General features: G+C 37.4%; 1 protein-coding gene across 2 annotated transcripts in view; it reads left to right on the forward strand.

Moving 5' to 3' along the window:
• Positions 1 to 11,014, forward strand: part of NTN1 (netrin 1) — a 107,432-nt gene extending 96,418 nt beyond the window's left edge. For both annotated transcript variants that reach the window (XM_014055838.2, XM_087709788.1), the window contains one exon: positions 10,067 to 11,014. In XM_014055838.2, coding sequence (XP_013911313.1) covers positions 10,067 to 10,395 — 329 coding nt within the window. In that variant the 3' untranslated portion in view covers positions 10,396 to 11,014. The remainder of the gene's footprint in view (positions 1 to 10,066) is intronic.
• Positions 11,015 to 17,440: the final 6,426 nt, after the last annotated feature.

A 17,440-nucleotide genomic window follows, 5' to 3' on the forward strand; every position in this document is an offset into this window, starting at 1 on the left:
TTATCCCTTTACTCACCAGATCTCTGACCCACAGATCAGCTCCAGGGAATCAGAAACCTGGAGGTAAAGAAAGGACTCCCCCAGCTACTTATTGGAGGGAGAAATAGCTATTTATTTATTTATTTATTTATTTATTTATTTATTTATTTATTTATTTATTTATTTATTTATTTATTCAACTTCTATAGCTGCCCATCTCAATTAGTGACTCTGGGCAGCATGCAACATAAAAACATTTTAAAATTCAGGGTAAATCTATATGGTCACCAAGTAAGGCTATTGCCATAGATGTTAATATACCTCAGTCATTAAAATAGCCATGCCAGAATAGATAATATAGCTTTAATCAGAAGGCCTAGTCCTCTTTCCAAACTCATCTCCTCCACAGTCCCTCCCATGTTAAATGGGATAATTTGGTGGATATATATTAACTTGCAGCCGAGTAAAGCAAAATTAGAGGTATTGAATCACTTTACATAACTTGTACCAACTTTACTATTCTAAGGACAGCACTGATCTTATTATTATATAATCACAGGAGTTGACAATTAGGGCAATATAACCATCCTGCCTTCTCAAGGGAAGGTGATTTGTTAAAGCCATAACTGGCTTCAACATATTTTGCAAAGTTGTAAGAGGAAAGGCTATCTGTGCGAACTGCTTGTGGTTTCAGAGGAACAGTTGCAGGCATATGAACATATCAATACAAATATTAAATATATATCTGTTACACAGATTCTAGTAACACTCAGCTTCCACAATATCACCTGTTTTCAGATGATTGGCAAGCTTGTTGCAGCAAAGCATCATGAAAGAACAGCTCTTTCACATTAGCACCAGGAGTCAATAGCAGAAGCCAGTTAATTTCTGACTCTGCCTTGAGTCCCTTCTTCATAACCCAAATACTTTTTGCACCCATTTGCCTGTCCTTGGAAACAATGGACAGGCTGCAGCAAATGGATGTTTCTGTCTATCAACTATTTTGATACTTTTGGAGATATAAAAATCAATAGAGTGAGGTAACCCATCCACAGTTTATTTCTATTAGCACAATTCACGTACCTTTGGATATGACAAGGCTTTTACACTTGAACCTAAAGTTAGGATTATTGCATATCATTTCTTAGAGACATATAATATAACTTTAAAAAAATCCTTTATTCTACAAGGTGAAGAAATAGTTCACCAATTACTTCTAACAAAGCATATGGCTTTTCCATTGCAAGAAATGACTCTTTGTAGCTGTATGTGACATTACATCATCCATTTCAAATTATGCTGCTTTTGTTATTTTGTCTCCCTTGGAATCCCCTCCCCTTCATGCAACTTGAGTCAACTTTAATTCAGTGAAAAACAAAATAAATAACACTGATAAAAACAATCTAGGGGCTGAAGCTGCTGGTTTTTTCAAACATTGCTGGTAAACTGTGGGTTTCCTTAAATTAGTCATTGCTTGGGAAGGGGTCTTGCATAGTGAGATTAACTCTTTTTTGTAATGTGTAATTTCTCTCTCTCCATCTTTTGATATCTCTTCCCATAAAACATTGCATTTTCCCCTCCTTTCTTTTTCTGCATTGCTATCCCTTTACCTTCTTCCCATCTTCTTCTTATGTGTTTTCATATCATATGTTTCTCTGCATGAGAATGGTTGGTGTGTGCTGTATAAACACAGGGATCCAATAATTCTATCAATGCTGTATCATATTGTACAGTCAATTCATCTTAACATGCAGTTATTAAATCAATACAGGGACGTGGTGGCTCAGTGGCTAAGACACTGAGCTTGTCAATCAGAAAGGTTTGTAGTTCGGGGTTCGAATCCCTATCTCTGCATAATGGAGTGAGCTCCCATTACTTGTCCCAGCTTCTGCCAACCTAGCAGTTCGAAATGCAAGTATAAAAATAGGGACCACCTTTGGTGGGAAGGTAACAGAGTTCAGTGCGCCTTTGGCATTTAATCAGTCCAGCTACATGACCATGGAGATGTTTTCGGACAGCGCTGGCTCTTCGGCTTTGAAACTGAGATGAGCACTGCCCCCTAGAGTCGGGAATGACTAGCACATATGTGCGAGGGGAACCTTTACCAAATCAATTCGTTTTATTTCTTGCCCTGAACTCTTTTAGATCCTTTGGCCTATGCACACAGACATAACTATACAGAAACATATGTGCATCTACCACTCCACTCTGGTGGAGAGAAAATCCCCAGGGCTAGTTTTATTTGAAGCTGGCAATTCTAGGCTGGGTGGACATTGGACACTTGTTCTATTTTTTTTTAATCTTTTCATTTTGTGGGAATTATTTGAAATCCTGGGTCAATTTTCTTCCCAGTAAGTAGAGTATATCCTTGATTTCCACAGAATTTAGGACTCATTTGAATGGCAGTTCTTTTTTTACTTCAGCCCATAATTATTTTGTTATGCCATACATTGATTCTAAACTATTTGTGATTTCACTCTGGTACTTTAAATTATCCTACAAAGCATTCCTATTGTAAAACTAAAATTAAGCCGAACTTAGTTTTTAATATCACTGAAACAAACAGAAGTTCATTTTTCTGACATATGTCATTGGATGAGAAAATTATGTTGTCCCTTTCTTATGAATATGCCAGGGTCGTGTAATAGGTAACAGAAGTAATACATGTCCTTAAAGGGATATTCATGGTGTTGTTGACATTCTATAAAGTTGCATTTAAATTTAGCATGGGTATCTAAAGAGGTTTTACTGTAGTGTCCAACATCTTTCAATAGTAGCCATAAAGCCTAGAGTTCATAAGAGTGGCTCTACAATAAAATCTGGAGGGCCACACCATACCCATCACTAAAGTATTTTATGTTACAACCAGAGGATCAGTATATAGGAAAGGAGGGATTGGTGATACTAGTTTCTGCAGTAGTAGAATTAATGTGTGAAAAACTACCAAGTCAATTAGGTTTTTTTTAAACAAATGCAAAATCCGCCTTATGTTTATTATAAGCAGGTGTTAGTGGCATGGAAGTTTTTGTAACAATATTTTTAGGTGAGGACACAATATTAAAAAGAGAAGAAGAGAAAAGTCCAGCTGTGAAACTGCAGAATAGATTGCCCAGAAGGACAATGAAGACGTTTTTATGGATTTCCCAGCAGGAAGCCAATTAGAAGACTGTTTTCTTGAACTTTACAAGATGATAACAGCTCTGAATATCCTAAAAAGCCCTAATTAGATTGAATATGGCTATTTCCCTTATGTGCTGAATTGAAGTGCTATCATCTAGACTAGTTTCTATTGAGGTTTTAATGTCCTTTTAATTTGCTGATTCAAAGATGATGGTCTTTAAAAAAAAAAAAAAGGAAAACACTCTGTCTTAGTTATGTCTCAAAATTTCACAAGCAAATTATATTGTGTTCAAATATTTAGGACCAGGAACATTTAAAGACAATTTAGTTCCAAACTATCTTTATTTTGGTGCATCCCAACACTGGTTTACTTCTGACATAAATGAATTGCTTTGCTTAACTATAGGAGGAAGGCAGGAGACAAATAAGCTCCTAGCTTTGGAAAGTATTTGGGAAAAAATCATTCATAGCTAACTAGTACTTTGTAAAGCCACTACAAGCCAAGAGATCTGGTTTGCAGTGGGACATACTGGGGACATCACAGCTTCTTGAAAAACGGAAAGAGAAGCAACTGTTTTCCATGGGAAAATAATAGGCTTCTAGTTAAAAAGCCCTGCTGCCAGACTATATATTTATATCTCTATTTCTCCATCCATTTTTTGACATTTTATGGCAGACTTGCAAAACATGAAGCCTTCCATATTTGCAGTTTCCAGTTCCATCAAACCAAATGAGAACAGTGTTTGGGAATTAAGGAGTTATAGTACAAAAATAGGGTGTCAAATATTTAGAAGACATACCAGGATTGGAGGAGAGACAGAAAGACTTATTATTATGCACAATTTTAAAGGTAGCCAGCCCAATAATCCACTGACAGAATATCTTCAAAAAATGTTAAGCCTTTGGCAGCATAATCAAGTATTTTGGAAGTGTTGGAATATTGTAGCAGCGTCTGACTCTCATTTCATTGGAGGATTCCTTTTTAACCAGCTGTATCCAAATACCAGTGTAAACAGATTTTAAAAATCTGTTCCTGTGTTTAAAAACACAGTTCCAGTGAGATTCTTTACCATTGTCTTAGACTGAGGATCACCAAAACTTCAAGGATTTGAAATACAGGCTCTTAGTGCTTGAAGGCCAGAGAGAGTTTGGATTATGGCTGTCAATAAACTGGACCCACCCACCTATCCCAATCATGAAATGCTAAATCATCTTTTCTTGTTTATAGCATGACAGTGAGACATACCAATTCAACTTGCTTCCATTTAAAGGAAAAATGTCCAAGTGGCTGTGCACTGTTATTGTTCAGTTTGGGTCGTTTTGCTTCTCTTAACTGTAAGACTTTTGTAGGCTTTTCAACCTTAAGAGCTCATGTTGTGTTGGATGTCGCATCAAGAGCGCCTATGTGACTGTCCATCTTGCCCACTTCCCTGCAGTCACCAGGAAGGCAAATTGAAAGAGACATCAAATCTTTCTCCTCACTTGATTGTCTACCTCTAATTTACCAATGGGAGAAAGGCCCATTTATCATCTTTTCCATGATTAACAGACATGGGATTCCTGGAAGATGCAGGCAAACGTATCAGAAAGCACCAGGATAGGGATTATGTAAATCCCTTCACCAACACCAACAGTAACAATACATTTATTATTTACAGGATTCTCAGCTACACATTCTCATACATTTGGAAGAAAAAGCACATTTTGGTGTTAGTGCATATATAAACTCACTTTTATTAAATAACTTGCCTGGCTAAAAACTGAAAACTGCCGCAGGTTGGATACGCTCCAAATCAATCCTAAACATTCTGCTAGTTAATGACAGGTAGAATTAAATACAAGGTGCAGCCAAACCACAGAGCTACATTGAAATGCTGTTGTGGTGGGGTAGTGGGAGTTCTTTTATCTTTGGTTTGTACTGGTTTTTCATACAGAAGCAACTGATGGTTCATTCAAAAATAGCAATAGGAAGAATCAAAAGCAGAAGTGTCAAGTTCAAGCTAAATGCAATGGCATATGGGGACACCTTTGGTATCCCAGACAGTCATTAACACACCTGTTCAACTGAGATGTCATTATCCCACCCAAAAGGTGTAGAAGGACACTATGAGTTTCTTAACTGGTTGTGTAATGCTACATGTAGATTGAGAAAGACAAGAGAAGGTTTCAGTTTCCCCGGCTCTTTAATCTCTCAATGCTGATGTACTGTTTATTCCATTCTACTCCACTCTTTCATATAAACGTGAGTAGGCAAACATGCATGCATTTCTACTTTTTATTCTAGGAATTGCAGTATTTCAGGCAGGCACATACCTAGATATATTTCCAAAAGCACTGACCATTTTTTTATGTGAAATTAGTCATCCAATATCAGTATGCTTTGTCACATTTTGCAGATTCAAGTCTAGTAAGTTCTTGGATGGGACACAGTCAGGTATTCCAGAATTGTAGACTGAGCTGGGAAGTTGACTAGACTAGAATGTAAAATAAACAAACTAACAAATGGGAAGAAGGCAATAGAGAACCACTATTGCCAAGAAAACTGTGGGTATCTACATGAAGCCCCCAGGAACTAAGTTTGACCTGAAGATGATTTCATTTTAATTTGGTTCTGAGACAGTCCAGTGGAACTTCCCACCAGTCAGTTCTTATATTTATTAAGAAACAATGGGAGTGTGTGTAGGTAAGCGTCTACATGTTTAGGTGTGCAAGAGAGGGTAAATTGCAGGGGAGGGTTCCTGTCCAAAAGGTGAGATCACCACCCCTGTTACAGATTTGTTTGGAAAAATCCTTCTTTCATGAAGACTCTGGTTAGTCTTTGTTGAAAGGCAGCTGTTCATGGAAATTTAAAAAAAAATGTTTTCAAAAGATTTTTAAAAAGTGTTCCACATTTTATCCCCAAACTCCTGGGGATAGCAATGCAGAGAGAAAGCAAGAGGAAACATATGCTATTCTAATAACTCTTCTGCAAAATATATAACACCATAAAGCTTTGCGCTAGGAAGATTTCCCAAGGATGACAACTACAGTACAGTTTCTTGCCGCTGTATGCCTCTGTGTGTAATGGGGGGGAATCTCTGTGACAGATCAGCTTCTGCCAGGATGCTCATAAGCCACGGGGGAAGGGAGCCGAGCAAAATCTGTTAAACCACGTAAAGGTGATGACAAAATGAATCTGTTATAATTTCAAAAGCTATGTTGAAAACGTCTAATTTGTAAATGTAAACATTTTTTTAAAAAAACTATATAAATCTGTTCTCATTTCAAAGGTTTAAAAAATTAATGATGACTGTTGCTACAGAAAGGGTAGGTGGCACTATTATTTTTATTATGATTTAAATTTCTAGGCTGCCCCACTCCAAATACCGCTGGGTCTGCGAATAATGGGAATTAGAATAGCTGCTAAGAACCAATATGGATTAATTGGACAGCTTTAAATTTGTACACCTTGGAAGGAAGGGGAATGTATTCCAAATATTGAAAAGCTTTTGAAACCAAAGTTTGATTTAGTTTGATTTTTAAAATAGTCCTAGAATTCTTTGGAAGTGATAGCCTTGCCTTTATTCAATATAAGACCATGATAACATATTTTGTTATCATTTCCTCCCATTACTATTTTAAAGGTTTTTGCTATATCTTTGAAATTTCAATGGGTGAAAATTCTGAATGCAGAATGATTTCTCCCACACCACAAAAACCATTAAGAATTCTTATTTATACATTATACAGTGTCTAACATGCTGGAATAGTAGCAAGCCCTTTAAAGTGCAATCCTGATGGTATCTATAAGCAAACTTCTGAGTTCAGCAGGACTTTATCTCAGTGGGCTAGCAGGTGTGTAAGTGGTGTCTTCTCATTTTGGGAAGCGCTCACAATTTCTCAGTCCCTATGGAGATTCTCAGTTATTCAGGTCATGGTTGTCTCACAGGTGCTTTCCAAGAGGCAACTTGTTGGACTTACTGTACTTATCTTTCTTTGAAGATGTTTCGCTTCTCATCCGCTTCGGAGCTGAAGAAGCTTCTTGAATGAGAAGCAAAAAAACTTCAAAGAAAAAAAATAAGTCCAGTTGCCTCTTGAAAAAGCACCTTTGGGACAATTTCTCAGTGCCTATAGTATTATAGTGCCATCTGGTGGTTGGCTAGTAACACATTAATAAATGGATGTGGCCCCAATCTCCTTTCAGTACTGTATATTTATTGAGTATGCCTCAGTTCTCAGTACTATTAGTTCTTTAAAAATCTTGCAAGGAAATTGAAGTGAATAAAGACCGTAACAAACAAACTTTCCAAGATTATAAGTGTTTGGTGTAAATGTTTATCGTTCCTATTTCTTACTGATATGGGCCTTTCTCTGGACAGAAAGCTCTTCTCAGCTAAAACACATCTTCCTTGAGCTCTCCTTATTTTTCTCTCCAAAAATTACCTATTTCCTCATAGCTTCTGCTGGAGTATAATAGTTGGAGCCATGCCTAGGCTGTGAATGCAGCTGGCATTCTGAGAAATGCAATTTTACCATAGGAGGAAAGCTTACTCAAACATTTCTAAAAATAATAAAAGTGGGATTTAAATAAATCAATAAAGCTACCACTGTTTTTCTTGATCAATAAAACTGACAAGCCACCAGGAAGAACCCCATTTTTTTCCATTCACCATCTCAAAAGCATGCACATCTAAGATACATTTAGACAAAGCTGAACCCGGATGTCAGAAGTAGTGTCCCCAGGACCCCGGCAAGAAAAAATATTGCTCACTTGCTTTGGATCTCCCTTGGGGAAGTGGAAAGAGATTTGCTGGAAAAGTAGCATCTTATGGAACTGCTTATGGGGGTTCTGCTGCTTGCTTTCTTTGCTGCCCCACCCCTCTCTATTCCCACTGTCAAGGTGTTCTCCCTGCTACCAGAATGGAGATTGAATGGGGATAGCTTTCAGGCTCAAAGGACAAGCTTTGCCATGAATGGAACCAGATGGAGTTATCTCTGGTGGCTGCTTCCTTTTCCCTGCTGTGAGAGGTTCTCAACCCTTTTAACCAGCTGGCTTGGAGGTTTTCTTTGAGGCAAATGTCTCTTTGAGCTCTTGGCAGGCAACCAGCAATAGTAAGCCTGTCAGCAGGTGAAAGACAGATTAGAATAAGGCGTGCTGTTCTTACTCAAGATGAGAGCTCCCCTGCCCTTCTGCAGGCTGCTTCATCCCCTGGGATGGAGGGGAAGGAAGAGCAGCTTCTCAGAGATCTACTTTTATCCCATGGTCCAGCCATTCCTCGCCTCCTTTCTAGGCAATTGACAGTGGCTGCTATTTTCTCACTCATCAGGGAACTATTTAGGCACCCACGGCTCCTGCATTCAAGGTGTTCTGTGGAGAGCAGCAATAGCAGTGCACGGGGAACATGAGACACTTTCTTAGGGTAGAGCACTACTGGCATTTGTGTGTCAGCCCTTCTGCCTGCTACTTGACATAGCCAAAGCAGGGTCCTCCTAAAAGCACACAAAGCTTGCAAATGATTGCAGCCTCTGCCTGGAGCTCTTGATTTTAAGATATTCCTGCCACTGTTGCTCACTAAGGAATGATGAAAATGGAAGAGGCCCATGTTGCTCTTAATCAATTAAAGTTTCTGCCACCCATCTGTGCAGCTTACCATGTAGTAAAATATAGCGCTACCAATGACTTCAGTATTCTCAATTGCACGTAATGTAGTTCAATGTGAATTCAATACCAAATCATTATACAGCGATAACAATATTTCACTTTCATTGAATCTTTGGATTCCAGGCTTGCTTGTTTGGTTTTATCTTTGATAACTGTTGAAGATCTGAGTTTATTTGATTAATTCTTCCTTCTAATATTTCACTGGCACATCCCATTTCTTCTTCCTCCTTACTACGTACACTTCTTAATTTCTGAGATTCCAATTAGCTTCTTCCCAAAATAAAATAGGACAGCCTATTTGTCTCATCAAATCTACTAGATGAGGCTTCTAGTCTGTGAAAATATAGTGCCGCGAGATCCTTTTCAGAAGCTGGCTCGTGATAAGCCAAAACAACACGAAGTGGCAACGTCTTGGGTAAGTTTTTGTTCCCCCCCCCTCCTCTTTGCTGAAAATGAAAGTGGTGCCTTTTGTTACCAGGGCCACTTTCATCATATTGGGCCAGAACAGTCTGGTTTTTCTCTCTGTCTTTTTCTCTCCCTTAATTTCATAGCAAGCCTCAAATTCATGGGCAAAAGAAACATAGAAACTATTCCCATCATTGTTAAGCTTGGAATGCAGTAACATCATCGCAAAGGTCACCAAAAAGGAAAAGTAGGGAGAAACGTTTCTAGAGCATGAGAAACAGAAGGAAAGATTGACCATATATTTTCATATATTTTTTGCTTGGGGCAGCCAGGTTGAAGTACTGAATTGTTTATAGAAAAAAAAAACTAAGACGTTTAGTATAAATAAGCCTTTGGGGGGATGCAAAAATCATACTGAACCATAAGTCAGCCAGACAATCTGCATCTGAACAACTTAAGCATGCCCCTGCCTTTAAAAACCCACATACAGGTAAAAATTATTTTTAATGTGTTGTAGATGTGTAAATGACCTGGCTAAACATGCTGTGTGAACACTGGAGCCAAAGATGATACCCAGACTATATAATCTCTCTTAATATAATTTTAATATAGTCTTTCTTCAAAATAGGAATGAACAAATAATAATTAAAGAGCTACTCTGTTTTAAAGCAATAACCCAGATTGAATTATTGATTCAATACAAGCATCCTAAAGTAAGCACCGCTTTTCATTTTGAACTGAATGTGTGACGTTTAGCCAAGCACAAGGAATTAAACATTAGGGGCATACCAAATCCCTAATTATGTTACATTTCTGCGTAATGGGTGAACACATGCAAATCTTGCTTTTCACTGTGACGATCTTGAGGGAAACTACAAAATGCATTAAAGAAATGACCTTCTCCTGACTTTCTGTCTCCAGCTGTCCAGATCCACATCCTGAAAGCAGAGAAAGCTGCAGAATGGTGGAAGTTCACAGTCAACATCATCTCTGTTTACAAGCAAGGGGCGAATCGAATACGGCGTGGTGACCAGATCCTCTGGATACGCTCCAAGGACATTGCCTGCAAGTGTCCCAAGGTCAAGTCTATGAAGAAATATTTGTTACTGGGCCATGATGAGAACTCTCCAGATCAGAATGGTCTTGTAGCAGACAAAAGCAGCCTTGTGATACAATGGAGGGACACATGGGCCAGGCGCCTGAGAAAGTTCCAGCAACGAGAAAAGAAGGGGAAATGCAAGAAAGCCTAGAGGGAAGATCAGAGACAAGGAAAGACTGCACATCCTTTCGTGTCCGAGTCAGAGCAGATGAGGTGGGATTAGGGACACTGGCAAGAAGCTCACTTTGCAATTTATATGCAACTGGGTGGGGAGGACAAGTGAGGAATTAATAACCTTTGAGTTATGCCCATTTTGTCCCTCATAAATACAAAACCCACACAAAAACTAGTGAGAAAACTAATTGTAAATCCCTACTCACCATAGTAACAAATATTAGATCAGTTACTACTTCCCGTTCTCCCATTTGATTTCCTTTTTTTCACTTTTTTCCTCAAATTATTTTGGTCTGAAGAATGATGAACTGCCTTAAATTCACCACCTTAACTACTTCTCAAGTCCAAACATAAGAACCCACCAACTTGTCACTGAAAAGAACGATATTGGAAAGAGATTGCTGCTGCTAGGAAGAACAGACGAACGGGATTGTTGGCTAAAAATTGATCATGGGGTACTGCATAACAGTCTGCTGGATGGTTCTTCTATCATTTGTTACACAGCATTTTACAAGACTGTACCGTACTTGCCATTGTAAATGAGAGCAGTCACAAATGTGTGAAATGTACACTAAATTCTTATTGCTCATATAAAAAAGGAAGATGAGAATTATGAAGAAGGATGCATTTATGGAACAGTTGAGTGATGGATACCCAATGAGTAGCAATACCTAGAAGAATACTAGTCAACACTCAGTTAAAAGAAGGATCAAATTATTAGACCTGGCTTTTTAGAAAATCCTCTTGCAGTGCTGCATTTGTGAACAAAACTCCACCAAAAGAAAACCAGTTTCTTTTTTTTTCTAAATTCATCAAAACATGAAACAAATGCTATCTCAAAATAGTAACTGCTTTCTAAATAAATAGTATTCATCTCAGTTGCATAAAGCAAAAGTTACATAGGACAGATCCTATACTGATTTTACTCTTGAGATAACAGTGTTAATATTTCAGCTCCCAAACCATGGAAACATGCTTTATGAAAGTGTGCAAAGACATTCCATCTTTCCACATTTGTGTGTCTCGATTGTGGTCATTAATATCTCATGTAAGACTAGAACAGTGCTGCTGTCTCCATCAAGAATGTTTCTGAACTGCAGATCATCTTATGAGCTGGCTGAATTTGTCAAGATTTGTATTTTACTTACATGCATGGATGAAGAGGATTGGGGGGGAGGAGAGAGAATCAAAGAAGTTTTACTACTGCTTATAAAGATGAAAGAGTCTGACCTAATTAATCATTTTGTTTTAAAGAGCTTACTATATGTAGATTTAATTTTTTAGTTGTAAAATTTGGTATTGACTATAATTTAGAATGAGAGAATCATTCTACCACATTTCTTCTACAGAAATTCTCTGCACTTCCTTAAACAGAAAAGTTGGCTGTGGGCTTCTCTTCCATATTAAGTTCACAAGAAGTGAGCTTTCTGTTCATATAATCTCCACTTCCCTTGCAAGCAAACCAGGAAGGGTGCATTAAATTCAGCACAAAAAAAGTGTTAAATGGGCAGATGCCAGGGAAGTAAATGGTAGGGGGAGTAAAAGAAATTGTTCTTGGGAAAGTATAGAATACACTGGCTTAGTTGCTTTGCACACTTGCAGACACCTCTCGACCTTCCCTTTTTTCTATCAGCTGAATTTCAACAGAAAAATATACTCCTCGAGTTACGACCACAATTGAGCCCAACATTTATGTTGCTAAGTGATAAATTTGTTTAATGAGTTTTGCCCCATTTTATGACTTTTCTCGCCATGTTTGTTAAGTGAATAACTAAAGTTGTTAAATTAGTAACCTGGTTGTTAAATGAATCTGGTTTCCACACTGTCTTTGCTTGTCAAAAGGTCGCAAAAGGAGATCACATGACTCTGGGACACTGTAACCATCATAAATATGAGCCAGTTGCCAAATATCCAAATTTTGAACACATGATCATGGGCATGGGTGGGTTCCACCTGGCACTACTGCTGGTTCACTTGTGTGTGCACTGCACGCCCATGCGCACTGCAATTAAAATTGTTCTGCGCATGCACAGAACTGAAAAACAAGATGGCGGTGCTCTCAGCACTAACCGGGAAACCGGTTTGGGGGCGTGGCAGCACTAGGTCACTGCCGGTTCCAGCAACCCAACCGCCAGACCACTACCGGTTTCGGCAAGACCAGTCCAAACCAGTAGGAACCCACCACTGATCATGGGGATGCTGCAACGATTGTAAAAATTGTCATAAATCACTTTCTTCAGTGCTGTTGTAGACCATTCTCGCAGCATTGGTGTCTGTGTCAGAAGAGATTTCATCAGTTCTAATTTTGAACCTAGAAAGAATTTTAATCCAAAAATGTCCACGGTCCAAAAATGGCTTAGTCTGAAAAATAATGGAAATAAAAGTAAATATCAGCCTCACATTTTAATAGTATAATAGCAACAGAGAAGGGAGTTTACATTGTGGGCCCTTCTCTCCATAATAAATGGCTGGGATTTCCCTTCTGAATTCTATTCCTTTCAAGAAATGTTACACATTGGGTAACATTAGAAAAATACGTCCTTCCATCCCACTCTTTGATGCAACTCATTTTTACCAACTCGTCATGATACACATGGAGATCAGTCATTCCAAAAGTTTTCTCTCTTAGGAAGTAGCAGCTTTCAAACATTTTATAATTTCATATCTTTATTTATCTGCTATGGGATCTTCGTGATAATAGTGGCCCCTTATGTGCAGTTTATCTGGAGCTTTTTGGATTAACCTCAGTAAAACATCTCAACTTTCTACTCTCAGCTTGTTCATCATATGGGAATGATATCCAGCATATTTGAGCTTGTTAAAACTAACTTTCCAGATCATTGTAGTATTCATTGGAATGCCAGCTGAAATCCTCTGTAATTTTTGCTCAAACTCCTGCTTTAGGTTTATAAAATTAATGATGTAAGTATTCATATATACTATACATATACAGACATAGGCACACACAAACAATGTGTTTCCTCAGAAAACTAAGGAATATTAATATTAACTAAGGTAAAAGCAGGCAGAATATCTCTAATGTATGCCATTAGTTTCAGACACACAGAAAATATATCTGGCAACTCTACATCATTCCACAAGACTTAAAAGTAACCGTAACCATGAAATGTCATTGCAGAAATATGATATTGATAGCTATGGAGTAACAAAAAAGGCTAAACACTGTTCTCAGAGACGCACACTGCCTTCCAGAATTGACAAGAGTTTCTAAATAGGGGGTTGAACTAATTAAAACTGGTTTCATGTTGGTTTGTTCTCATTTAAAATATCTCTATAGTTCTAGTTTTTCCAGGCTGTATTCTCTGAAAGAATCAACCACGTCTAGTACCACTTTATGAGAAATGCAATATAATCTGTATCTTCTGTTGAAGTTCCTCAGAGGAAGAACAACAAGCTTGTAGGTGCTGAGCACTTTATACCCATCCCTCAAGATCTAACTCAGAGCCCCAGTTGATTTTAGCAGCCAAAGCAGAGAACTCAAAGCCAATGATACCAAGCTTTTAACAGGAGATCCATTATCCAGACAGCAATGTGGAAATGAATAGAAAAAAGTAAGTGGAAGAAGAGGCATTTAATTATATTTGATACATATTCTACTAAGAAAGGTGTTTCTATGTTGACCCGTTGTCCATTAAATTAATGAACAAATTCTCTCCTGGGTTATGTCCTAGGAAAAACTCTATGCTGTTTTGCATTGGAGTGAGTTTGTGTAGGGATATATGAAAACAAGGCACTATTTAGAGTCAAATTGCAGGCATATTAGCAACAGTGATGAGGTATTTTTTCCCCTTTCCCCACCCCCCCAAAAGACTTGGGCCAGAAATGCAGAATTTTTTTTACTTTTTTGGCTTTGCTTTTTTTTGGCTTTTGGTATCCAGATTTTGCTGACTAAAGACAAGACTTTACAGAAGCCTTGATTTGTTGTTGTTTTTAAAAAATAATTCTTTGGCATTGTGAGGTAGCCCACAAAACTATAACAGCAGTAGGACAAACTGTGAACAAAGCATAAGGCTGGAGAGGGGGGGGGAGGGAGGGAGAGGGAGAGGGAGAGAGGGAGGGAGGGAGGGAGGGAGGGAGGGAGGGAGAGAGAGAGAGAGAGAGAGAGAGAGAGAGAGAGAGAGAGAGAGAGAGAGAGAGAGAGAGAGAGAGAGAGAGAGAGAGAGAGAGAGAGAGAGAGAGAGAGAGAGAATTACCAACAGTATAAAAAGTTTAACCACCTCACAGATTTTCAGGATGATTAATAGACATTATATTCAAGAAATAACTCAGAAACATCAGTTATGTCACAGGCTATGTACTTCCATGACATTCTAAAAAACAATTTTGATGGCCTTGTGCATTGCTTTGTCTGATTTGCTAAGTAATGTTCAGGATTTCATGAAAATGCTTTAGAAATTGTTCCTCAATTTTCATGTAAAGTGTTGGGCAGTGTGATGCAATGATTTTCTTTGAATGTGTATATTTCAAGATTTTGGGGGGAGGGTGCAGGCCTGACCTGTAATCAGCACCTCAAAAGAAAGTAAATCTATCTTAATTTACAAATGAGTAACATCTCAGAGTAACAAGGTGTTTTCATTGCAAATCTTGATAAAATGTTTTTATGACAGTCTCCTTTGTTGTCAAATCCAGCATCTTGACTACAAAGTAGCAAACATTATTGTAATCCTATACAGAAATGTGGGAGGCAATTTGTGTTTGCTTTTTTGAAATATTGATAACCACTATATATAATCATTCAAAATGATTACAAAACATATATGTTCATGGTATCTAATCTCTTTCAAAGAGTTGAAAAAGTCTTACCTTCTGTAACACAAATATTCTGAAAAGCTGTGAAATGTGATATTGCATCAACTAGCAAATGGAGAAGAAATGACAGGAAAAAAATCAAGGCTGATTGTAGAATTAGTACAAAATGTAAAATAGCTAGTGCAGAATCTATATATTAATCAAAAATATAATACACTAGAAAATATTATAACAATCCTGATTCTGCCGACAGTAGTAAGAAAATATTTTTGTTTGTTCAATAGGATCTAATCTTGACATGAGTAAGGGCTTGTTCTGTACTTCTATATACAGTAAATATAGCTTTGTATACATAACTATACCTCCTTATATTTAACAGATCATTTCAGCTTCAAATTAAAAAAAACAGAGAAGACTAAAACAAAGTCCATTGCAATACTTTAGGCCATTTATTGGTAGAGGCATAATTCTCGCCACACAATCATATGTTCTCCGGAGGCAGCATATAACCAGGTCCATCTACATTTTCAGCTGGTAATTTTATCTGAAGGCCAAGAGTTATGCAAAAGGAGACCCCTAATACAACTTAAGTTTATGGGCCTAGCATAGAGCAAGAATGCTCTATCAAATACAATGGCTTAGATAGCTGGAAAGCTTCCTGAACCCCCTGCTAAAATAATGCATGTTTAAGACAACTTTTAAGACACATATTTTAATTATAAGGAAATCATCTTGTTTTTCTGGATGGCAAAAGAATTGCTAGCACACAAACAAAGTGAGATATTCGTATCTGCAGTAGAACCAATTGGTGCCTTACATCTTTTTTAAAGAGTGACAGGAGAGGGTTGTAAAGACTACTGATATAATCTCTAATGCTGAGGGACTCTTGAGCATATTCCAAGCTCTATGTTAACAAAAGAAATGCAACACAAACCATTCTGAGAAGCAACTGAAACATTCAGACACCAGTAATACAGCTTTGTTCTCCTTCTTACTTGGTCCACTTTATGTTCCTTCCCTTGATCGCCTTAACTCTTCCCCCCACCCTCATTATACATGGATAATAATCCTCTGTTCCTATTATTCCTGTTAATAATTATGAACTGTAAATGTTGCTTAGTTATGACCTCTGCATATAGTTTTGCGACAATGTTTCTTTACAATGCATACTAATATATTATGGTTATATATAAATGAATATATTTAATGACATGTGGGGAAAAAAGTTGTGGATTTTCTTATGTACCCACCCTTCTTTTACCTTCATTTGTTAGATGGGATGATATAATGAAGCAGATGGAGCATGTAACAGTGCAGAATCCACTTGATAAGACTAAATCCAGACATCTGTCAAATAAACACTTATAAACTTCCACCCATGGCCGTTTTTTCTGTTGCAGCAGAATGAACAAAGTGGAACTTCCTTTTCAACTTTGAGGGAACATGAGCTCCTCCTCTGAAAACAGCTAGTCAATTATTAACTTGCAACTGGTTCCTTTAATTAGATGAGAAGCAGAGATTCTATTATCCAAATTCTCTGTGGTAACTCCAATATATATGTATAAATGATATGTCTGCACAATTTCGTTTGGATTTATCTATTCACCTAATACATATTTTAAGTTTAAAAACCCTATTTAGTTGATCTGAAAAGAGTTTAGCTCACACATTATCTCCATATGAAAATAGGCCAGGTGGTATTAGTTGGGCCCTGTGTTTCCCAATTCTGCAAGCAAATACCCAGGAAGTCTTTAGAGCTCAAAATTCATTTTAACAAGGGAGACTCAACTGCTTTTCTCTCAGCTTGGCTAAATTTACTGGATTGTTATAAAAATGAACATAAAATATGTGAAGATGTGAACATATCTTAAAAGCTTTACATATGTAATTTCAAAAACCAATGATGTTAAATATTTTATAACAAATCTAACATGCCATTAGAAAAATATTCCACCATAAAAATGCATTATTTCTTTTCAACATTTAATTTAGGAGACACCATTCACAAGGAAACATTTTTAAATATTTTTTTCTCCAAGGAGAACTACCTCTTGGGGAAATAGTATTAATCAATTTTAACTGAAGATCAGGAGATGCCAATCTTTTCTGTGCTTGATTTACCTAAAAACTATCGCTCTGATTCCTTTTTACTGCAAATAAATCCATAAACACAGAAAAATTTGACCTGTTCCAGCTTCAGAAGTGAATTTCTCCAATAATAATGAAAACCTAAACTGAAATGACCAGAACTC

The sequence above is a fragment of the Thamnophis sirtalis genome, unplaced genomic scaffold (assembly GCF_051295495.1).
Source record: "Thamnophis sirtalis isolate CommonGarterSnake01/CBP01778 unplaced genomic scaffold, rThaSir2_p1.2 scaffold_3, whole genome shotgun sequence".
Classification (NCBI taxonomy): Eukaryota; Metazoa; Chordata; class Lepidosauria; order Squamata; family Natricidae; genus Thamnophis; species Thamnophis sirtalis.